Source organism: Musa acuminata, chromosome BXJ2-2 (assembly GCF_036884655.1).
Source record: "Musa acuminata AAA Group cultivar baxijiao chromosome BXJ2-2, Cavendish_Baxijiao_AAA, whole genome shotgun sequence".
Taxonomy (NCBI): Eukaryota; Viridiplantae; Streptophyta; class Magnoliopsida; order Zingiberales; family Musaceae; genus Musa; species Musa acuminata.
In genome coordinates this window covers 26,946,867-26,970,708 of record NC_088339.1, presented here as the reverse complement: position 1 = coordinate 26,970,708, position 23,842 = coordinate 26,946,867, and the positions used below count along the sequence as shown (strand labels likewise).

The following is a 23,842-nucleotide window of genomic DNA, read 5'->3' as shown; positions in this document are numbered from 1 at the left end:
TCATGAACATACACACAACTAAAAGGAAATTGGTAGCATAAAGAGGGTTTTAATTAATATGATATATATAGTAGACGATTATTTTCGATAGGATAGGGAATATTTATTTTTGAAAATTTATTCTCCAAATCCTTCTTTTCTGTAAGAAAGGATCGATTTTACTGTCAAATCACTGAGGCTCTAATAATTTAAGGAGTGATTGCTCGATCGTAAATTGTAAATTATTTGACTTGCTTAAAAACCGAAGAAAAAGGAGTTTTTCTTAAAATCTAATTACAGTTTTCTACGAAATTATGTTAAATCAGTTTTCTCAATGGAAAAATATTCTTTTAAACGGTTTATGTAAATAATGTTTTACCGAAAAAAAATCAGGTTTCCAGAATATCATAAAGTTTGCTAGAAAAGAATTTGTTTTCTAAAAGAACAAAATAAATTTCTACTTCACTGCATCTTCAAGCAATAAGTAAAGGAAGGATTGCAAAAATAATATTTGACGTTATAATAAGGTTAAAGTAAGAAATTGAAATATGGAAAGAAATCCTTACCGATTAGGATTTGATTATTATATAAATATTTCAAATATTTTGATTGACTCAATATATACTATTCTTTATATTTGATTATCTTGTAGACGAGAATTGAATTTTGTGAACTTTTGATTTATGTTTGATTGTTGTTTTTTCAGAAGAATTTCTCCCTCGAAACAGATTGTAGTGTTGGAGAGGTTAGTGAATTAGCCGAGTTACAAAAGATGAGGAAGAGAAATGTGAGGATACGAAGCCGAAGAAGGTAAAGCTTACAATGTGACGAGGAGCACTTCCACATGCTGATTGGGATCCGTACTATGACACGCTTCGGTACACCCCATCCCGGAAAGCTCTAGACGACGTCGTATGACGCCGTTCCATGCATTCCGGGACGACGATCGCACGAAGGTATCACCTCATCCCTCGGAGATCAGTCATCGCGCTAAACCCGCATAAGACCGATCGTCGTATAGTAGTATGAAAACCCCCTGACTAGCATATGACCGGGGGAGAAAAAAGAGAGAAAAAAAGAGTCCAATCACTAACTTGATTATCGAGGGACCAAAGTCGGAATCCTCGACCAGGGCCTTCTGTGCAAGAGCCTGGATACACCCGGGAGCACAGTCGGCTCGACCGAGAGACATCCAATTCAGCAATCAATGCCAACATCCCGACCTCCTTCCGCTCCTCTTCAGATGGTGTCGACACCCCGACCTACGGGTGAGATCAACCTCGGCATTTCGTTAGTTCGACCACAGACTCTTGACATCGATCTGTGGACTAAGCCGTATTGATTCGATAGCCACGGTGCATAGTTCACTGACACAATGGAAGTGGCATTCAAGTCAAATCCAATTTACGAAATAATAATATTATCTATGGATGTTACTTATGGATAGTATTACTAAAGATTAAAGTACTAGGAATCATTATCACATAGCATCAAAAGGAAGGTTATAAGCTAATAAATTATAAAATTAATTTTCGATAGAATGAAAAAGATATATCGGGTAGAAATATAACCATTGAATATAGACTCTCATCGAAATGAAAAAGACATCTCTCTAATGTGATGATGTCGAACTGAACCCAAAATTAAGAAAAGCAAACGATAAATAGACATATGAGATAATCCAATAAATTAACTACCCTAAGCAGTACTTTGACTCATATTAAAGAAATATTTTTTTCTCCCTTATAGTGTTGTTTTTATTTATTATTCTTTCTTGTTTGTATAATATCATGGTTAAGGAAATGATTAAAATTATTATTTTTCTTAATCATGTGAATAATTAAAAAATTTATCAATTAATTGGTTTATTTTTTAATAAATGATGTGATTCTTAAAAAGCAAATAGTCTAATTCATATTTTTGTGTGTAAATCATAAGAAATAAATATTATAATTCTATGTTTGTGTGTGAAAATAAATAAAAAATAAAAATTAACTTATTTGTTAACTTTGGAAGAGACTCTGATAGTTTTTCGAAATCAATTTTTATTTATATTTTAAAATATTTAGTATTTAAATTATCATAAGTTGTATGATGCATAAAATATTTTAATTTTAAAATTTATAATTAATTAATAGTGATAATTGAATTAGGATGTTAGAATAAGTATTAATTTAATAATAGTTCTATTTTATTTAATTAGATATAATTATGTTTCAAGAAATTATATGTAATTTTTATGATTTAATTAATTTGTAAATTTAGAATCATTAATATATATTAATTATTTTATGAAAAAAAAATAAATTTAAGGTTAATTATTATTTTATAATATTTTTAAAAAGAGATTCTGTCGACCTTCAAAAAAAATAAAAAATAGAGGAAAAAGGAAATCCTCCACGTGGAATGGTTTGACTAATATGATCGGATCAACAAGCTCAAAAGACTATCTGACTTTTGATATAGCACATTTTGGCACCATCCATATGGCAATAGACAAAGGACCTTCGGATTGACGTAGAATGACACCTTAGACCCGAACGAGGTGACCACATGACCTTCGCATTGTTCAAGACCAGACACCTTGGAGTCGTTTTGCAAAACTCGGGACGGCCCCAAAGCTGTTTCGCAAAACTCGGGACGACGCTGCACGATGTTGACCCGTACAAGTTGATCGACACTCGTTTGCAGAGTACAAGCCATCTTCCCGAGAGTCGGTAGTCATTAAAAGACCGCATATGACTGATCGCCCCATCGCAAATATAAAAGCTAACCCTCTGACCAATGAGGAGGAGGGACTTCGAACACCCAACTCTCTCTTATTCTATTACACTCTAACTTAAGCTTTGGAGTGATCGAGCCAGAAGTCCTCCACTTGAATGCAGGAGCCTAATAACGAAGCAGCAAGCGACGAGGCCCATAGCTCAATCCGACCCAACGCCCACTTCTTCCACCCGAGCTTCTACATGGGCAACCTTGTGCATCCGAGATCGGACCGAGCCATGCTGATATCTCGGCCAATGCTTAAAGGTTCACCGCCAACATCACTTGATTTGGCGTAACTTTGGAGGGACACTCCTCGGTCATCGATGCAGGAAATTAGGAACGACTGGATCAGCATATCCTTTACCGTTCATACATCCTTCGTAACATGATCCAATAAACAATACATGGATCAAACTTTGTTCTGCAGAAGTTACCGACGTAATTTGTTTTCTTATTTTTAGTATCAGATATTGCTCTGTTAAAGAGCTTCTGAATGGTGTATGCTTGTCTTCTTCATCTCTCTAGTTTCTTTCTCTCACTGCAACTTTTACAGATAGGACGACGAGCAAGTGATGGAGAGGGAGAAGGGGAATTCGAGGAGGTCGAAGATTCACCTGCCCCTTTCTGTAACCACCGCCGAGCAGCATGCATGTCCTCGATCTCCGTCAGAAGAGACATGAAACATGCAGAAGGTTCGGGGTGGCGCCCTGCTGGTTCTGCGGAGAGAGCAACGCCACTTGCATTCACCTTATGTTTGTCTTTTGATCTCCAAGATAACTTGTATCGTGTAAGAGAGATAAAAATGGTTTTTAATTTAACTTTTTTATCAGTAACTAATCGCGGTTGCCGTGTCAAAATTTAAGATCCACCAGTTTCTGGTAGTTTACAATTGACTTTTATGACTTGCACATAACATCAGAAAATGGAGGGATTAGCAGTATGATATGCCAAAGTCAACCTGAGAACGCGTTGAATTCACTGGGTAGATGCTTCGTCTGTTCCAAGTACTTGCAAAACATGCTTTGAATTCACTCGACGGACCTGTCATGACTCAGCTCTTGAGGGATTCGTTGGTTCCCATCCTCCATAATATTTTGCGACGAGATGTCATTGGCTAGTCTCCCAAAAATTCAAAGCTTCTAATCTGTCGCATTCTTTGCTCTCAACGAAGAATTAAAAATCGGTTGGTAGAAGATCCATCTGCCGCGGATCAAATCTCATCTTATTATTAGACAGAGACGTGTTGCTGCTGCTTCCATTTTGTTTTTCTTGGTCGACTTTTTTGTTGATTTTATTTCTCCTCGGAGAGTATAATCCCTTCACCTTCTCCTTAAGTTTTTCCATCTCCGGGTTATCATCATGCCATCTCCCAGCCAGCTGATCCGGTGTTCGTCGATAGTAGCGGTTGCAGTACTCTGTGTCGTCACGAAGGCCCAGAGCTTAGAGTTCTACTACCCTGACTTTTCTGCGCAGAATTCGACTGATTTCGTCTTCAGCAATAGCTCAAGCATCGGTGATGGTTCTCTGCAAATCACACCAAATTCCGGCAACCCAGCTTACCAATCGGGAAGAGTCTTCTACAAGGAAGCCTTCAAGCTACGCAGGAGCAATGGATCGAGCCTTACATCCATCAACACTTCCTTTGTGTTCAACATCCGCTCGCTATCTCAACCAGGAGGGGAAGGCCTGGCTTTCATCCTCACAAACAACCCAAGGCTTCCGACCAATAGCAGCGGGCAGTGGCTTGGCGTGGTCAACAATCGAACCGATAACATGACCGCGAACCATATCGTTGCCGTCGAATTCGACACCAGGAAGAGCTACGCCAATGACCTCGACGACAACCACGTCGGCCTCGACGTCAACGGCATCGAATCCGTCTATCAGGTGCCGTTTGGAGCTGTTGGCATAAACATTTCGAGCGGCACCGATGTTGGAGTCAGCATCTCATTTGATGCCGTGTCAAAATCATTTCTACTCTCTGCTGCCTTGGTTAATGGCACATCGGCGATCAGTAATACTCTGATGTTTACATGGTTGATCGATCTGTCAGTCTACTTGTCGGAGGATGTCTGGGTGGGATTTTCTGGATCCACTAGCAATTTCACTCAACTGAACCAGATCAAATATTGGTCTTTTAGCTCGCTGGACACCGAAGACATTGGAACGCCGAAGAAGAAGAAGAGTTTGAGATCGATTTGGTTGCTTACCATGCTTCCACTGTTGCCTGCTATTGCCGTTTTCTTATACCGGAAGAAGAAGGAGAAAGGGAGACTATTTAGATACGACAGAAAGATGGTGAGACAAGACATAGAACTAATCCTCGAGGATTGCAGCAAGCGACCGGTTAGATTTCAGCTAAAGGAGCTCAAAGATGCGACGGCCAACTTCGATCCAAGCAGGCAGCTCGGCAAAGGCGGGTTCGGAACTGTCTACAGAGGTTACCTGAAGGACTTCGACATGGAAGCGGCTGTCAAGAGGATCTCAAGGAATTCGCACAGGGGAGAGCGAGAATTCATCGCGGAGGTGACGACCATCAGCCAGCACTCGCACCGGAACCTCGTGAAACTGATCGGGTGGTGCAACGAGGACAGGGAGCTGCTCCTGGTGTATGAATTCTTGCACAGAGGCAGCTTGGACAGGTATATATTTGGGAAGGAGGGCACAGTAGCAGAGCTCCCTGTTCTTGAGTGGGCGACGAGGTACAAGATAATCTCCGGGGTGGCCTCCGCTCTGGACTACCTCCACCACGGAAGCATCAAAAGGGTGCTTCACAGGGACATCAAGGCGAGCAACGTGATGCTGGACGACGAATACAATGCCCGGCTGGGGGACTTCGGCCTGGCGCGAGCCATCGAACGCGACGACAAGTCCCACCATTCCACCACCGCAGTAGCTGGAACTCGAGGTTACATGGCGCCCGAGTGTTACTTCACCGGCCGGGCGAGTCCCGAGACTGATGTGTATGCCTTTGGTGTGTTCGCCATGGAGGTCGCCTGCGGCCGAAGGCCCGGTAACAACTACGTTCGACCCTGCGACGAGGAGGCTGAGTTCGACGGAGGTGGTTCAGATTACATCGTGGACTGGTTGTGGGATCTACATGGAAGTGGGAGGATCTTGACTGCAGCGGACCCGAGGCTGAGTGAAGAGTACGATGAGGTGCAAATGGAACGCGTGCTGAGGTTGGCGTTGGCATGTTGCCATCCAAACCATCAAAAGAGGCCATCGATGAGGATGGCTCTCCAGGTTCTAGGCGGCGGAGCTCTTCCTCCAAATCCTGCAGCTGAGAAGCCTGCTTTCGTGTGGCCTGTGATGAACACTCAACATGAGATCGAGCTGCCTCTCGTGGGGCTACTTTTTGTAGGAGGGCGCCTGAGTCAGAGTTCCATTAGTGGAAGATGACTCTCTCAGTGATGATTCCGCCATTGTTAAGCTGCCTCACATTGGCTACATGTCCTTAATTTCCAAGCTTATTACTGGTTATACCGTGTAATGCTTAGCCTGCATGACCCCTGGTCGATATGTTCTAAGCTTACAGTGATCCACATCTGTGATGTTGCAGTTTCTTAGCCAATCTCACCTCACTAGCACTAAAGCGTAAAGGGGAAGGAAAGCAAAAGGGGACGATGACCACTAATTTGGCCCCATGACGTCTGGTCCTTCCTTATATATTGATGTACCATGGAACTTGGATATTTAATTACATGAAGTAATAGAGGAGTCTTAGATGATGTTGTGGTTGTTGGGTCCAAAATGTCTGCCGTCCAAATATTCTCCATGCATGTTGATCTTACACTCAAATGCACCAACCAGTGTTGACAAGTTAAGAACCTTCATGGAGAGTGAGGTGCTACGTTGTATTCCCTCGGGAAATGGTGTTGATGGCTGGCTATTATCAACATGACAGCAAGATGGATGGATACCCAGCTACCACAATTTTTCTCTATCATAATTATTAAAACTCAATTTTATTTTCTTGTAGTTGCAAAATATTTATTTTAATTTTCAAATAAATATATGGTCTTCTGTAGACTGCTGATCATATTAGTCAGTGTTGACTGGTCTAACATCATATTTGAGTAGTTGATTGTCACCTTTCAAAGTCAATGGTGTTCATTAATGGAGCCAAACTCACCTGTTTTATTATAAAATACATTAATGGGCCAAAACGATTTCTAAAAACTATCTCCATAATTTACTCTCTTTCTTAGTAAACATTAATCTCAGGGTCCAATTTCAAACTGAGTATCACAGGCTTGCGGAGTACACAGAATGTGAGAGAGAGAAGAAAGGATGCGTCATGTCTCCGTCAAGGTAGTTGAGATCCACCCTTCATCAAGGTTCAACCTTCTTCTATGGCTGCCTCATGATCCTCTTGGAAAGTGACGGGTTCATACATAATGGTTGTGGTCCGTCAATGCTCGTCTCGAGAGGAAAGTTGTGCTTCTCTTCCTTGCTCGGAAAGTGCTGCCATGGGGTACAACCACCTACCACAGGAGATCATGCTGATGATGATGATAGTAGGAAGCTGTTGACGTTACACGTAATATCATTTACCCTGTTTAGCATAAATGATTAAGCCCACGTAAATGATATTACCTATCTAAAATCCCAAACTATTGATCATATTTGACTCGATTAATCTGATCGAGCAGTGCACCTGAGGATGATTTAAAATTATCATCTTAGGTATGTGACAGTGCTTGACTTTGTCCTTGATGGTTTCCCCAGCATGACTATCCAACCTAAGTAAAAACGAAAGGAGTAGGAAGGAGTCAATTACTTACTACTCTGCATAGATCGTCTGATGATACCATTAAGATCATGATTCCCATAAAAATTTTCTCGAGAGGATCTTTTTCCTTGGGCATTTAAAGTGCTCCTGTTCATCTTACTTATGGTCTCTCACTACTGGTGCAGTTGACTTTCACGGATTTTAATGCCTTTTGAACCACCTCAACACTGACCTCTATCCATTTTGGTTTGGTCAACGCTTCGATGCACCTTTAAATAATAGTAGCAACAGTCATTTTTCCCAAATTACGGTATCACTAATCAAGATATATTAAGATTGAGACTAAGGTTTAGATCATGCATAATAATAGTCTTCCATGGAAAGCTTGAAACTTATCCATTTAATAGTCTTCCCTGGAACTATTAGACCATGTACTTGATGCTTGCGCATATGAAGATTTGCGCGTCAATTCCGTCGTCTCGCGGAACCAGAGGAGGATGAGTTGTGCAAGAGGTGGCCGCGGCACGCGAATCCGCCGCCCACGAGCACAAGATCGCTTGGACCAATGACAAGAAGAGGAATGATCTCTTTTTCCTCACGCGCAGTGAAGCCTCCAAAAGAAACCCAAACGATCCGAACCGTCGATCTCAGGGAATATGGGCTCTACCACCCATCACTGCGTGTGTCTTTTGGTGGGTATCTGGCCGCTCTCTTTTCTGCCCCTCAAACCGCGTCATCTTCTCCGGAGAAGTTCCTATTCCCACGCCGATAAGACACGCGAGTGGATTACGCGATCAGTTGCAATGGCAGCGAAGGACAGCGGAGGAAAAGTCATCTTGTAATGCCGACGTGACCAACCTTCCTCTTCTATGATTGGCCGGATAAAAGGTGGGACCCGCAAGTAGCACGTCGGCTATTGAGAGAGGTTCGGATGGTGGAGACAGCGAAAAAAGGTTTCTTTTCACAAGTGACACGGGAGGTAAGCTCCTCGAATGAGAATATGGGTAAGGATTGCGCGTGGGAAGGTCTTTATCTGTCTTTTACTTGCATTTAGTTGGATTTTTTTTTTTTAGAGGGAAGCAGAGTCGGTCAGCACCTTCTTCCTTCCCTCGTTCTTCGCCCGCCTCACTTCGTCGTCTTCCCCTTCTCGCGTCCGTGTTGTTCTTGTCTGATAACGATCTCATCGCTTCCCAGCTTACGATCAGCTCCGGTTCTGCTCCAATTTCTGCGATCCGCTCCCGAAATCGGCGGAGAGAAAAAGAAGAGCCAAAGAAAACATCGATGCGACCTCTTCACCTCGTTTGATGGGCAATACCTGCCGAGGGTTTTTCGGTAGCAGACACCACCACCCCACCCACCCAAAGCCGTCATCTAACCGCCGCTCCTGCTCCTCTACCAGTTCCTCGTCCGACGACGACGACACCCCCAAGCCCGCCCCCCCCGCCGCCTCGGTCACCGCCGTCGCTGTCGTCATGAGGCGGGGCGTCGACCCCGCCGGCGCCGGCACCAGCTGTCACGTCCTCGGGCACCCCACCCCCAACATCCGCGACCTCTATGCCCTTGGGCGCAAGCTCGGGCAGGGCCAGTTCGGCACCACCTACCTCTGCACCGAGCTCGCCACCGGCGCCGAGTACGCCTGCAAGTCCATCACCAAGCGGAAGCTCATCTCTAAGGAGGACGTGGAGGACGTGCGGCGGGAGATCCAGATCCTGCACCACCTCTCTGGCCACAAGAACATCGTCACCATCAAGGGCGCCTACGAGGACTCCCTCTGCGTGCACATCGTCATGGAACTGTGCGGCGGCGGCGAGCTCTTCGACCGGATCATCGAGCGCGGGCACTACAGCGAGCGCAAGGCCGCCGAGCTGATCAGGATCATCGTTGGGGTTGTCGAGGCTTGCCATTCTTTAGGGGTTATGCATAGGGATCTCAAGCCCGAGAATTTCTTACTGGTCAATAAGGAGGATGATTCGTCTCTCAAACTCATCGATTTTGGCCTCTCCGTGTTCTTCAAGCCAGGTGAGAATGACAAGTTATGTTGGTTTGCTGTGTTCCCTTTTCATGGTATGCTGCATGAACTACCTCTTGCGTGATTGTTTGGATATATCTGTTTTCTCAACTTATGCCAACCATTGTTCTTTGCTGCATCCTGCAATCTAAGAGCTTGTATTAATTAATTAAGGATTAAATAGTTGACTGATCAAAGATGTTATTGAAGCAAAGAGTTCAGTCTTTTTAGTAGTTTCAATTATTGGTTCTATTTGGCTTGCCGTGTTCCCTTTTCATGGTATGCTGCATGGACTACCTCTTGTGTGATTCTTTGGATTTCTGTTTTCTCAATTTATGCCAACCATTGTTCTTTGCCGCATCCTACAATCTAAGAGCTTGTAGTAGCATTTACTAAATAAGGATTCAGTAGTTGACTGATCAAAGATTTTATTGAAACAAAGAGTTCATTCTTTTTAGTGTCTCAAGTTTTTTTATATTAGTGCAGATTATTTATGCCTTTGTTGGAATCTTCCTTCATATATTTGCCTTGCAGAAGTTAAAAACTGCAGTAAAAAAAGTTGGGTTACTACTTCTGGCTCTTAATGTGAGTGGATGATGCCCAATTTTGATCTTACTGCAGCAACAGTGTCATTTGTGGGTTGTCTATTGCTACTTCTGAGCAAGACTTTGCTCAAACTTGTATTGGTGAAATCAATGCTGTCTAGCTGCAACACATTGGAAGAATCAATTATAATTATTTTGTAACTGGTCGACAGAGAATTTTTTTGGGGATTCTTAGGGCAAATGACTGAAAAAAGTAGTAAAGATTTTCAGGCACTAGGAAAAGCAACGATTGTGTTTGCTTTTCTAATGTTTATCAAAATTGTGTCATTCTTGTAATTACCTCGACTCTTGACTGGCATCCATGTATCCATAAAGATAAGTCCAATTTTCCTTCATTCATCTGAGGCAGCAGAGGAGATTTTTCTGACGTTACTGATTATTTGTCAATCCTTTTATTTGCTTGCTTAATAATATGCGTGCTTCGTATTTTGTCTTGAATACACTATAATGAATAAAAGCAAAGAGAGAAGATGGTAAAATTTAACCGAGGCCCAGGAAGTAAAATATCCATCATTTTATAGTAAATAAATCAGTGGGTGGTTTGCTATGGCACCAAAAGAAAAACAAAATTGTAAACAAACTTAAGAAAAGGTGAATTCCACACTGTCAGGCTTGTGTTCCATACTAGATGCAAATAAAACTCAGAGTTTGTTAAATCATGACGGTGAAGTGATAGAATACTCTACTTGTGATTCTCTTGGTTAGTGATCTCCTGATTAAATATAGGGTGACCCAATTATGAGAATCCTGGAAATGGGGATTCGGGGAGGTTCAAATATATGCAGCCGTATCCCTAAGTGGGAGAGACTGTTCCCAATAATTGAATCCTTGACACCCAGGTCCCTTGATGCGACATGGCCATTCTTATCTGGAGTTTCACTAACTCAGATCCTTTGCATCTCCAGGTCAGATATTCACAGATGTGGTTGGAAGCCCATACTACGTTGCTCCTGAAGTACTGTGCAAACAATATGGACCTGAAGCAGATGTCTGGACTGCGGGTGTCATACTCTACATATTGTTAAGTGGTGTGCCACCCTTTTGGGCTGGTATGACTCATGTTCTCATGCTTATTGAATCTCATGATTATCAAATTACTCATTCTGAATCTTCTTTCTTCAGAAACACAGCAAGGAATATTTGATGCTGTTCTGAAGGGAGTCATTGATTTTGACTCAGATCCATGGCCTCTGATTTCTGACAGTGCTAAAGATCTAATAAGGAAAATGTTATGCTCTCCTCCTTCAGCACGTTTAACAGCTCATCAAGTCCTCTGTGAGTTACTGAGATTCATAATTATCTATATATCTGAATTGCTGATTATTTGTCTGATTTTATTGACATTTTAGATATGTTTTCTGGTGCACACCCTTATATGCATGCTGTCTTTATGCAACTTGACACTTCTTTATAAACAATTACAAATGGTTTTCCTGTAGGCTTGTATATATGGAAACAAGGATGTTAATGATATGCACTAATTTCTGCTAATGGCTTTGCTAAGTAAGAGCAATATACATAAAGATAAGGTGGAATAGTGTGAGGTCATGGTTTTTAAGAGAGACTTGGATGTGCAAAAGAGAGGAGTTATTTTGTTCCTTTATTTCATGTTCTGGTATCTGCATGGGTCAATACTGTTAACATCAAGGTCACAGTTCTGATCAACTTTGAGCATTGTCAAAATCTCAAGAGCAAAATTTAATGTGGTATGAGAGATTATATGTTGAACACTTTAGTAGCCGGCAAGATGTAAATTTTACTGTCTGACATATTGTACCATTCACCTTGTTTTCAGCTCATCCCTGGATTCGTGAGCAGGGAGTTGCTTCTGATCGAGCTCTAAATCCAGCTGTCCTCTCTCGTCTCAAACAATTTTCAGCTATGAATAAGTTAAAGAAGATGGCTTTGCGGGTCAGTAAATCTATGAACTTAAACAGCCTTTGCAGAATTATCAGGACTGATACTTGTTTGTAATGCTCAAGTTGTAAGAGATGTTATTACTACACAAATGAACACATAAATTTGTCTTCACCATGATGTGATATTTTATGTGCATTTTTTTTGTTTTTCTTGTCTATAATGGTGTTTTTATTGAACATCTGCTCCTTATCCTATCAGGTTATAGCTGAAAGCCTCTCAGAAGAGGAGATTGCTGGATTAAGAGAAATGTTCACAGCAATGGACACAGACAACAGTGGTGCAATTACATTTGATGAGCTCAAAGCAGGATTGAGACGATATGGTTCTACATTGAAGGACACAGAGATCCGTGATCTTATGGAAGCTGTAAGTTTATCAAACTTTGAAAGTGGCAGATGTCTTTGTTGAGCCTTTATTTGACAAAGGGCATGATCTAATATGATTAGCAAGTTTCTTTGTGTTAAATTACTTTTCATAACTTTGTGATGTCAACTTACTCTTGATTTTTATGTCGCCAAAATTACTTTTTTGATATGCATCTGAATGATTAGTGTTAAAAACTAATGAGTTATTTTGCCACTGAGAAACGGTTTCAAGTACAATCATGAAATGGTTTCCAAATCTCCATTAAGGACCTACATAATACAACAGGAGCTTGAGCTCAGAGCAAACATACTCACACCTCAGAATATACTGCTTGATCAATTTTTTTAATAACCTAATTCAGGATTATGTGGTTTTTTTAACTGCGACCTGTCATATGCTTATTTTTGCAGAACTTCTATTCTCCTACGGCAATTTGGTTGCACAGGAAAATCTTTTCTGTCATGCAGCAACAGATCTAATGCCATAAGTTGTGTTTGACTTGATATAAACTAGCCATGTTAAGTGTGAATTTTATCTATCAATTGTTCTTAGCTTCTACTTTCTTTCACATTTTTAGATTAAGATTGTACTGAACCCTAATATATATGAGCTTAACTTTAAAAAAATCTATCTTGGGTCTGAAAAAGATAACTACGAAGGGTACATGTTGCTTCAGATGGAATCTCTCTCCAGGTCTAAGACTTTGCACAAATCTCATTTCATAGGCACTGAGTATAACAACTCTCACAATTTATTTATTAATGTCTTCTTTATTTCTTCTTGATCATGGAAATTTAATGCAATTCATCAAGATAATAATTTTAGTGCGAAAAATGAAATACTTGCTTGCTTAATTTTGACACTCCAAATTATATGCAGGCTGATGTGGACAACAGTGGTACCATTGATTATGGTGAATTTATTGCGGCAACAATACATCTCAACAAGCTGGAGCGTGAAGAACATTTAGTCGCAGCCTTCTCATATTTTGACAAAGATGGAAGTGGTTATATTACTGTTGATGAGCTTCAACAAGCTTGTAAAGAGCATAACATGACCGATGTTATTCTTGAAGATATTATTAAAGAAGCAGATCAAGATAATGTAAGTAATTTCTTGTATGGAAATATGGTAGCTTTACTTTCCTTTAGTAGGAATGTTTCACATATTGATGTGTCCAGAAGTAAATAAAACAAGAACATGTTCTAAGGTTTGGTAGAATTTAAAATGAATAGAACCTCGGAAGATGCATTATAACTATAAGTACAAATAATTATGATAATAACAACAAAAGCAATAAGCCATGACGTCCCTACTTTTATAATAAGTTAGATACTAAGGTTGGGAAAAAGACTTCTACCAGTTCGCCAGAGCTAAAAGAAGGATTGGAGATTGTCATGTGTCCCTTAGATTAAAATGAAAGTTTATAAGATAGTTATAAGATCAATAATACTTAAGAGGTGGAATGTTGAGCAATTAGAGACAATACGTTAAGAATATTAATGTTGTGAACACGAAGAGTTGAGATTGACATGTGGGGCTACTAGAAAAGATTGAACATTTATATTCATGTATGATTAGATGTAATTTCACTAGAAAGAAAAGGTGAGGAAAAACTGTTGGAATGTTATGTGCATTTTCTAAGGAGATCTGTAAACGTACTTGTTAGATAAGATAATTAGGATTACTAGGGTGAGAAAAGGTTTTATTAGAAACAATAAATTTATATTTGATTTCTTTTAGTTTGACTAGTAATATTTCTATAAATAAAGCTCTAAGTGGGAATAAGATTCATGTAGTTGATCCCGGATAGTTGGGACATTATGGCTTGTAGAAGCAAAAGAAGTGACTAGATTTGCTTTATTGTGGTATCTAGTATCTACTTGTACATCGACCAGACATGAGAATATTTTTTCTTTGTTTTGTGTTACGGCAAAGACTTCCTGCAATTTTGAAGCTTGATATTCTAAATGTTTTGTGTTAACCAAGGTCTAGACTGTAGACTACTACAAGAAAATGGAAAAGATAACAAGAATTTGTGATAAATGATGGGTGTTTTTTTGGTTTATTAATATCAATTACATGCTAAACAATATCTCTAGTCAGATATCCATATCATCTGTAACCAGAAGTTCCAACATTTTAGAAAGACAAACTTAATGTATTCATGAACTAGCCAAGTATCCCAAAATAAGCCAGTCTATTTAATAACTATTTAAAAATTAAATAGCTAGAAAATTTACTTGATACATATTCAATAAGTAGTATGTATGATATTTAATACATACACAATGCACGTGTACATCATGCAAATTCAATTATCCATGTTTCACAGATTTCCAATAATTCAAAGTTACTTGGATGTCTTACAATTCAAAGTATGATATTGCATAATATGGTTTTGAAGCTTGATCATTTTTCCAAATCCTAACTATTATGTCTTTGTTATATTTCAGGATGGTCGTATTGACTACGGTGAGTTTGTTGCTATGATGCGAAGGGGCACAATGGGATTGGGTAGATGGACGATGAGAAATACCTTGAACATAAGCATGAGGGATGGTGGTTTTTAATAATTGAATATGTGTAGGTTGTGTTCAGATACTTGTTATCTAATTGTTACCCCTCCTATGTTATCTTTATCTGGGTTATCAAATATAAGTGAAAAAAAAATGACTGCAGAATTCAGTAGTTATAATGATGTCAGATTAAGTATGATGTTCAAAATGGGATATCTGAATTTCAAACCCTAGAGCTAAATATCCTTTTTCATGACAAGTCAACCACACCTTACCATCGTGTCTAAGATGGATTGAGGAAATGGTCTGGGGGATCTTAAGCACCACTTCTGTTTTTTAGCTATTCTTCTTTTTGTTAGCGGGAAAGATTTGCTGCATCAGTGTCATTACTACTCAATATGGCTTACCAGCATTCTCAGGAACATAATACAAGGAATCGATCCTATATTCATGCACAGTCACTTTTCTGCATCCATCTGCTATTCTTTGAATGATTTTGCACATTGGTGCATCATCCTTTGTTTGTCCCTTTTCTATATTTTTTTTTGTATGTGCTTATATGGTTTCACTCTTGAACTGTAGAATCCAATGGTTTATCTTCAGCCCATAAGACCTCCTTTTCATCATTCATGTTACTTCACCATGAAGCTTGGTTTTGCTGCTTCAGTCGAGAGATGGTTCCTGGTTTCATAGATCACGACCTCTGCATTTGCCAATTATCATTACTAAAATTTGTTAACTGGCAAACACTCCTGTTGTATGCATTGTTTCCTGTGCTCTGTTGACGTGTTCATGGACATCTGTTTCCATTGGTGTTAGACATGGACAAACTCTGGAGACTACTGTCATTAATTAATGTTCTCTAATACTGCTATCTTAAAGATTTCCAAGTCCATGCTCATCTGCAGTTTGAGCATTTGTTTTGTGTAACCTAAAAAATAACTATACTTCTTCTTGCTCCAAGTGACAAGTTGACCATATACAATCCACATCGTTCAATGATCATTGTTTATGATAGTGATGAAAATGTTGGACAAGAGAGATTCTTGGCCAGACAAGGATACATACACACAGGTACATATTCTTAGTAGGTTTCACTCTTACTATTCTCCAATACGACATGATACTTAAATTGTCACCAAATATTAATTATAACATATTTCTTTGGTATATAGTAATAAACCAAAACACTGAATTGTGAAAACACTCATTCAGGCGTCGCCATGGAAGTGGTTTAAAATATGTAACTTCATATTCCAGTGCTTGTAAATATGAAGCACATCGGCTCATGGTATTGAAGAGCATAAGATGAGTTATACTGTGTACTAAATATGCTTATGTTTAAATACATGTATATGTTCACATGTATCCTAATGTGGAGGGAAAGATTATATACTGTCAACAAAAACCATGTTCATATTTTTTTATTTTATTTTATGTAATTTTATTTATTTATAAGTAATTAATAATTACTTATGATTAAATGGACGCGCCTCGTCCCATCGTCACCTCGTCACTTCGCAGTCGTCGGCAACTTGATTGATTGCTTTATGATTCGGGCAACTATTTTTTCCCTCTCGTTTTGGGTATGTTAGAGTCGCGGAAGAAACCATCGATCTCAAGCTTGAGCTTCACTGCCTTTGCCACCGTGGCATAGGGCTAGGGTTCTCAGCGTCGGCTGCGGATCGACGGGGAAGGGAGATGGTGCGACGAGCTGCGGCGCTGGCGCGTCATCAGTGGAGACGCGGCCGGGGATCCTGCTCATCGGCTCCTCCAACGTTGGCAAGCGAACCCTGCTCTCCCGTCAGTACCATCCGATCCTGCCTCTCTGGGCTTTTTTGTAATAATCTGTATATCTTCTTTTGTTGTTGTGAATTGTCCACGTTCGATCTTTGTCCCAGTTTATGTAATTGATCATAAAATGTTCTTTTCTTGCTTCATTTCCTTCCGTCGCTACGAAAATTGTGGTGAAATTTCTCGTCTTTTTGGTTATCCGAAAAGCCGAGGTAGAATTGTTTAGACAAATGTAAATGATTTGCACCTTATACACAAGCTTCCATCTTTGAAAATCTTGATTGTGCCTCTGCGAGTTATGATAGTGCATGGAAGGTTCGATTACTGAAAATAATACATATTAATTTAGAATAAAATAGTTAATGTCTCAGTATGTCTGCGATTCTTTGTCTCTTCATAATTAGATCATGTTTGCTTTGGAAGATAAATAAGTGGAGTATTTTTATGGGTAATCATGGAGGGAATTGCTTTATGATCAACTCATTCTGTGAAATAACAGAATGTCCATGTGACCATGTCTTTACTGTTTAAGTTTTTTTTTTTTTTTTTGTATTTTTGAGATGTAAGACTGTCCTCATGTTTCATATCAAGATAGTTTGCTTCACCTCAGTGTATATTAGTCTTTCAGTGTGAGAAAGTATACTTTATGTTAAGAATTTAAATCTTGATCCAATACTGGTTTTAGTGACTGGTCAAACTGGTATGGTTTCAGTACATCAGGCAGTATACCGGTACTACCTTGTATATAAGGTGGTAAGAATTTATACTTTGTATGGTTTTCCATATTGTTAATTCTCCTGGTGCTTTTCAACAATATTGAAGTCCCAAAGTTCCATATTACCATGTGAAGTTTCAAATGAATTTAGATGTCATTGTGGTTGATTATTTACTTCAAAGGTTGTAAAGTAGCTTGAGGGATTGGATTATTTTCTCATCTTTCTTGTGTCATAGTGGGTGATGTTTTCATTGACTGCAGGGCTGCTTTTGATTGATTTTCCAGACACATCCGACCTATCAACAGGGATCCTTTGTCTAGGGTATGTAATATGCATGCCATTGGCAACCTATGCCACTTTGTTGTCTTCACATGAAATTGTTGATGGTAATATGTTCATTTGGTGCATACTTTACTTTTTATGGTTTGATTATTTTGCCAGGGTGGGCAATTGGAAAATATTACACTGCTGATCTCTCTATATGGACAGCTCATCTAGATGAACAGTTCTCAATTAGATCAATGCCTATTTATAAGCAGTTGGATGCCTTAGCGATGGTTTTTGACATGAGTGATGTTCGAAACTCTCCCTATGCTTTTTTATTCTTCTGATCTGGTTTGTCTTTACTTTTATGGTCTTGAATAGATTGTTATCTGAACTTAGACTATGTTTTTGACCTACCGTAGTCTTTTTTTTATGCATGTTCGAATTGTGAATATAATTTTTACAAATTAGTGTAAAGCATGCATGAATTTTACTGTAAGTGATTTTTTTCTTCTCCTCTTGTTTAGTCTGCAGGAATATTCTTTTACTGCCCTCCAAGGGTGGGTTGCAAAAACTGATATTACAAATTTGGAATAATACTGTGCATAGGAAAAAAAACAGATCTTGTGACTGGTCACTGTGCCCATACAGAGTATAGAACACATTGCGGAAACTTTGAAAGTCCAATGGTGATCCAGACCCAGAGTATATGAATTACAGGATTGATGAGACTGAAGCTTGTAGCTTACTGGGGCATGAAAAAAAACCATCTCTGGAAATTAGAAAGTCATATCTAGACTGGTGCATCAAGCATACTATAGAATATATAGAATCTTGTGCCTTGATGATAAATGTAAATTTCCCTCCTTTCCTTCTTAAACTTAAGTATTTTCTATGTTAATGTTTTTTCGTGTTTATCCCATATTTAGCTTAATAATTTGGTTGTACTTAGCTGTTGCATATCATTCACTACAGTTGATATTGAAGTTGACATTTTTTTTTCTCTGCAGCTTTAGTTTGATGCTGTTTATTTTCTGTATCTACTTGTGGTTAGAAATCATAATTAACAAGAGAGGTGCAAATTTGCAGGGTGAACCTCACTTGTACAAGAGAAATGCAAATTCTACGAACTCATTTCTGATGCCCTCATGTGCCTCTTTTTCAGATTTTTCATCTGTAATTATATCAAGCTATGAGATATGGATTGTGAATCGTAGGATTAGCTATGGAACATTTTTAGCACTTCAACTTCCTTTATGATTTAAGAGAATATGTTACTAATCTGATTGACCTAAACATTTCATAAGTTTTTCCTTCAAACATCTAAAAGCAAGGTTTAACTGGTTTCTACCTTGTGCTTGTTTATGTCTGTAACATTTCTATCACATTAAATAGTAATCTGGTAATAGTGTCTTACAATGTGTCCATTGACAGGTCTTTTGGTTGATGGTGATATCCAAGGGATAGATCGGCTGTATGGAGCTCTTTCTGCTCATATGTGGCCTGGAATGATACTGAAATCTGGAAATAAGACAACAAATCCCTCCCTAGTTGAGAAAGGAGGTGAAAGACCTAACCTCATGATTATTTATATCTGGTACAACTTGTTCTAACCTAAATCTTAAATGCTATTGGCATTTGCTATTAGATTCGTTGTAGTCATATCGAAGGCTGATTCTGAAGCAGATTGCTATTCAGCTTTCATATATTTATTCCTTATTCTTTTATCTCCTAATCATTCTTAAATTGAATCCTTCCTGTTCGTCAGCTAGGATTTTTCTGACCATTTCAGCATATTTTTTTTCTTGTAAGAACTAATTTAAATTCTTTGTTTCTTGTTTTCGTTTCCTTGCCTATGACAGTTCACAGATGGATGAGATCAAATATGAGTCTTTATCTCATGGTTTTTGACAAGGAGTGGGGAAAATATATTGATGCAGTTATAACAAGAATACCCAATGAACCAGAGGCCAAGATCAATAAAGACCCATAACATGAAATATCTGATATTCATGGAGTAAAAATTGAAACTTCATCAGCCATTCCTCTATGTGGTGTATCTAGTGCTTTTCTGAGTAATCTTGCATCATAAATGGGAATTACAGATGAACCTGATACAGGAAACAACATAGTTGAAAACCGAGAGAAGAATGAGGGAGAACATCTATAGAACAAAAACCGAGATCAAATTTTGAGCAAGAGGGGCTTGAATCTGATGTCGTCAACACCACCAAGTTGGATGAGGACGCATATGATGGTCTGGCTGATCTGCAAAGGCTAACGTATGAGATTGGTAACATTCACGACAACTTTAGGCTGATGCCTGATTCTCAAAGGAGAGAAATGGATCCAAAGCTAGCCATGAAGACGGCTGCCATGTTTGGAGGATGGAAGATGGCTTGTGGTGTTGCGGGAGATCCTAAATGTTGATGTTCTCATGATGTTTTTCCGATAGGCTGTAAATGTGGATGATCTTTGGTTTTCAAGACAACTAACACGAGATCAAAACTTATGGTGCTGAGGCTACCTACAGCAGCTGATACGCCAGGCACCTTCCGGTGATTATTTTGTGAAGAGGTCTTATTAAAGCTTGTCGATATCTCCTTCGAGTTGTTTGGTTCCTTGCAAGTAGATGATGCATTAAGTCTTAAATCTTCTTCACAAGTGTATTCAGCATTATACGTTATCGTAATGTGGAATAAGCAGCTTAAGCAAGTTTCTGTCGAGATAATAACATGATGGAAGCTATAAACATTATTACATCTCGGAAGTTCAGAATCCTTTGTCGCCCTTTTACAATGGTTTGTAAGGAGTAAATAAAGCTCATTACATGTCTTCACCACGATTCATGTAAAGTAAAGCTTTTAGCAACCTGTCGAATGAACCGAGTAAATCCTTACAAGGAAACAATGGCCATTAAAAGGAAACAATGGCCAAAGAAGGGAGAAGAGTCACAAGAGATATATGTATCAGGCAACCTGTTTAAGTTTCACAGATAGACATGGAGAGATCCAGATTAACTCTGTCACCACCAGAGTAGCTCGAGTGGTCAGTGAAGTCTCTGCTGGAGGAAGAAGAGCATGCACAACTGGCTCCACTGTTCAACGATAAGGACAGCGACAGAGAGCAATCGTTAGCTTCCTCGCTCTCCGCACACTCATTGTTATGTGATGGTGGTTTGCATGACAGGCATCCATTCCCACAGATCTGTTTGGTGATGAACTTGTTTGCAGGCATGAGATAATGATCATTTCTTATGGTGGCCTGAGAAGATTAAGATGAAATTATATCATCTGAATCAGTGCAACTCTGAAGTAGTTGAAGGAGACCAACACATCACGATAGTTAGATTAATATAAAGAGGAAAATTAAAGCAAATGCACGAGAGAGAGAGAGAGAGAGAGAGAGAGAGAGAGAGAGAGAGATTTATGTCAATACCACATTTTGGTTGTTCAAAGTAGACATTTATAGAACCTCGTCCAAAGAGATCGATATAGTTCAGTCAAAGTATTCATCTCTACCTGTTTGCCTACGGTTTATTGAATCACAGACTAATGGATGTGCGGAAAAGCTAAATAATGCAAGAATTAAGTGGTTTAGCTTCCAAATCTCTAGACTGAGAACGAGGTCAGATGAATCATGCAAGTTCCATATGCAGCCCTGTACACATAGCACATGATGAAGTAGACAACCAAAGGAGCAGTAGAGCTAAAGACAGTGGAAAAGGAGGAAAAACATGCTTTATATAGACAAGAAGATCAGCAGGTGAATGCAGGTTCTACCTCACTATTTTGTTCTACCTTAGAAGGATCACATCCGTCCACCATGTATCTGACAGCTGTAAGCTTGGAGAAGTGGTTCTCAGCCCGGGCAGTTTCTCTTTGCCAGCTGAGACCTTCCTTTGCTCCCCTCTCCACAGTTAAGTCTTGCATGTAATGATCAACCGAGTACGGGGTCGTATCCACAGTCAAGTCTTGCACACCTTTCGAACTGGTTTGTGTATCCAATCTAATCCTATTGATACAGTAAACAAAAGGAATGGGGAAAGGATTAGCAAAAGGTGAGGTAGGAGTCTGTTGAGAAGAAACTTGGATGTTGTCTCTATATGTTGCTAACATGACTGATAGCAAGTGGAGATGAAGCTGGCTGTAAGTTGCCAACCGTTTTAAAGGGGAAAGAGGAGAGTACAGAAGGTGCGACTGGAACTCCTCGGTGGGGACTGAAGCGTGGCAAGGGCCAAGACCATGTTGCTCACCAGCAACTTTGTCATTGCCTGGGTTTGAGTGCTTTCTTTCATGCAAATCTGATGAGAGATAAGATAAAGCATTAGAGTTTCCTCGATTGAGATCATATCTTCCCTTCATTTGAAAGAACTAGCAGTCATCATGATGAAACTTACAGAGTTAAGAGGCAAAAGATTGAAAATATGCAGACACCATGAATGAAAAAAGTGACATGCACGGTTGCAGCCACAATTAACTTTCTGTCAGCAGAGAAGGAAAACCAGAAGCAAATGGAATAATATGGGGTAGGAAAAGGATTGCTCTTTGTTCTATGCAATAGTCTTTCTTCATGACAATGAAGTGCTTAGATGCAGAATCAACTTTCTGTGGAGAACATGCAGACAACTGCACTAATGTCCTCATGAGTAGCATAATGGGTTGAAAGAAACTTAGATGGCAGCTTCATGATTGAAGAAAAAGAAAGCATGTAAACACAGATATGAATTGAAGAGAACCATTTCCACACCTTGCTTGCCTCCTTCGTTCCTCGTGCTTCTGTACATCTGATTGAAACCACACCATCACTTAAACAGTGGCATGGAGAAAACGAAACAAGTAATAGGGAAACAGTAGAAGCAGGGAAACCTGGAGATGGCTCTTAACATGGGATATAGTTAGTCCTCCAACATCCATCAACTGGAGCACAAGCTTAGGTGTTGCCTCTGCTTGTGGTATCAGAAAGCAAACAATGAGATAACGCAATAAGTAACACAAACTCAACCTCATAGAAGCCAATCAACTATGGTTTTGATATGGGAAATGGATATGGAGAGAAGCAGATTCATACTCTCTTGGCCACCGAGCCTTTGTATGGCATGAACAAAGCAGTGGTGCAGTTCAGGCGTCCATCTCATCCGAGGAACTTTAGATCGAATGTATTGTCTCACAGCTCCATTCCTTCCACAGTTCCCCATCTCCCTTCCTGCAGCTATAGCCTTTTATTCAACTCCAACAATCTCTCTCTTAACTAGCTGAGAGATTCTAGAGATAAAACTCCTGTCAAGCTGCATTGTACCACAAAACTCAAAACATTGCTCTTTCTCCGGTGTCTGATGTAAAGGCCTTCACCTTTTAGCTGCTTCAGCTACATGGGACCTCTAAATATCATTCGGACAGTCTTGGATCAACGAAACACTCGATGATGTGGGAAGCCAATCACTAGAACAATTCATCACAAAGAGGACGCAATCACTGAAGTGAAAGAAGATGGTATGATGAAAGATCGAGAGAGAGTGAGACCGGACAAAAGCGTCTCGCTGGCCTTTCTCTGATCCATTTCAATATTCCTCTACCTGTACAGGTAGGAATTCGCACATCATCACCTTCTCCTAATTATTACAGTCGTCCACAGCTTTTTGACTCTCCAGAGAGTGGAGAGCGACACCGGAGCAAAAGGTATACATTCTCATAGAAAAGAGCACAAGAAAACAGCTACAGAATCTCTGAGCACAGGATTTCTTCATCGCACTCCAGCCTTACTTTTGTAGTCTTTTCCGAGCTGCCTTCCCACATCAAAAACTCTATTTTCTCCCGTTCTTTGTGAATATACTTTGATATGTTCCAGCATTAAGATGAATGGGTACATCTCTTGGCATTCCTCGGCAATATTTTCTCTTTCTTTCTTCCATGCCAAACGTGTAGTCTTACGAGAGAAGTAAGCACGATATGGACAAGTCTTCAGCTGGTGTAGACAAACAGTCACCATGCATGGTGTTTTCTTAGTGGGAGTTAGGCCTTTCTCAAATCAATCGGCATCACTGCCAACCCTTTGAAGTAGGACAAAGCTCATAGAACTAAGACAGGAAGGGTTTGTGGAGACATGTATTCAAAGACATTGCAAACTTCAAAGCCTAGTCAGTCAGCTAAATAGCTGCGAAAGTTCTTCCT

At 39.7% G+C, this 23,842-nt stretch overlaps 3 protein-coding genes across 11 annotated transcripts; 2 read left to right on the top strand and 1 right to left on the bottom strand.

Annotated features, from left to right (window-relative positions):
• Positions 1–4,104: 4,104 nt before the first annotated feature.
• On the top strand, positions 4,105–6,147 carry LOC135604832 (probable L-type lectin-domain containing receptor kinase S.5). The gene has a single exon (XM_065094487.1). The coding sequence runs from the start codon at positions 4,105–4,107 to the stop codon at positions 6,145–6,147; it is 2,043 nt and encodes a 680-aa protein (XP_064950559.1).
• A 2,386-nt stretch (positions 6,148–8,533) lies between these two features.
• On the top strand, positions 8,534–15,077 carry LOC135605687 (calcium-dependent protein kinase 26-like). Its single transcript, XM_065096070.1, has 7 exons — positions 8,534–9,499; positions 10,999–11,142; positions 11,216–11,368; positions 11,889–12,004; positions 12,212–12,379; positions 13,259–13,483; positions 14,836–15,077. Exons 1-7 carry the CDS (start codon positions 8,785–8,787, stop codon positions 14,950–14,952), a joined length of 1,638 nt encoding a protein of 545 aa, XP_064952142.1. The 5' UTR covers positions 8,534–8,784; the 3' UTR covers positions 14,953–15,077.
• Positions 15,078–20,517: 5,440 nt separating this feature from the next.
• Positions 20,518–23,635, bottom strand: LOC135582878 (myb family transcription factor MOF1-like). 9 transcript variants are annotated; one of them, XM_065096076.1, is made up of 6 exons: positions 22,971–23,635; positions 22,743–22,883; positions 22,541–22,617; positions 22,422–22,458; positions 21,455–21,975; positions 20,518–20,936 (listed from the first exon to the last, which is right to left on the bottom strand). In XM_065096076.1, exons 2-6 carry the CDS (start codon positions 22,867–22,869, stop codon positions 20,655–20,657), a joined length of 1,044 nt encoding a protein of 347 aa, XP_064952148.1. In that variant the 5' UTR covers positions 22,870–22,883; positions 22,971–23,635; the 3' UTR covers positions 20,518–20,654. The 9 variants fall into 9 exon arrangements, with proteins under 9 accessions (XP_064952148.1, XP_064952145.1, XP_064952147.1 ...); XM_065096073.1 differs by having other exon boundaries at positions 22,743–22,936; positions 23,024–23,632; XM_065096075.1 differs by having other exon boundaries at positions 22,743–22,926; positions 23,024–23,632.
• Between the last annotated feature and the right edge of the window lie 207 nt (positions 23,636–23,842).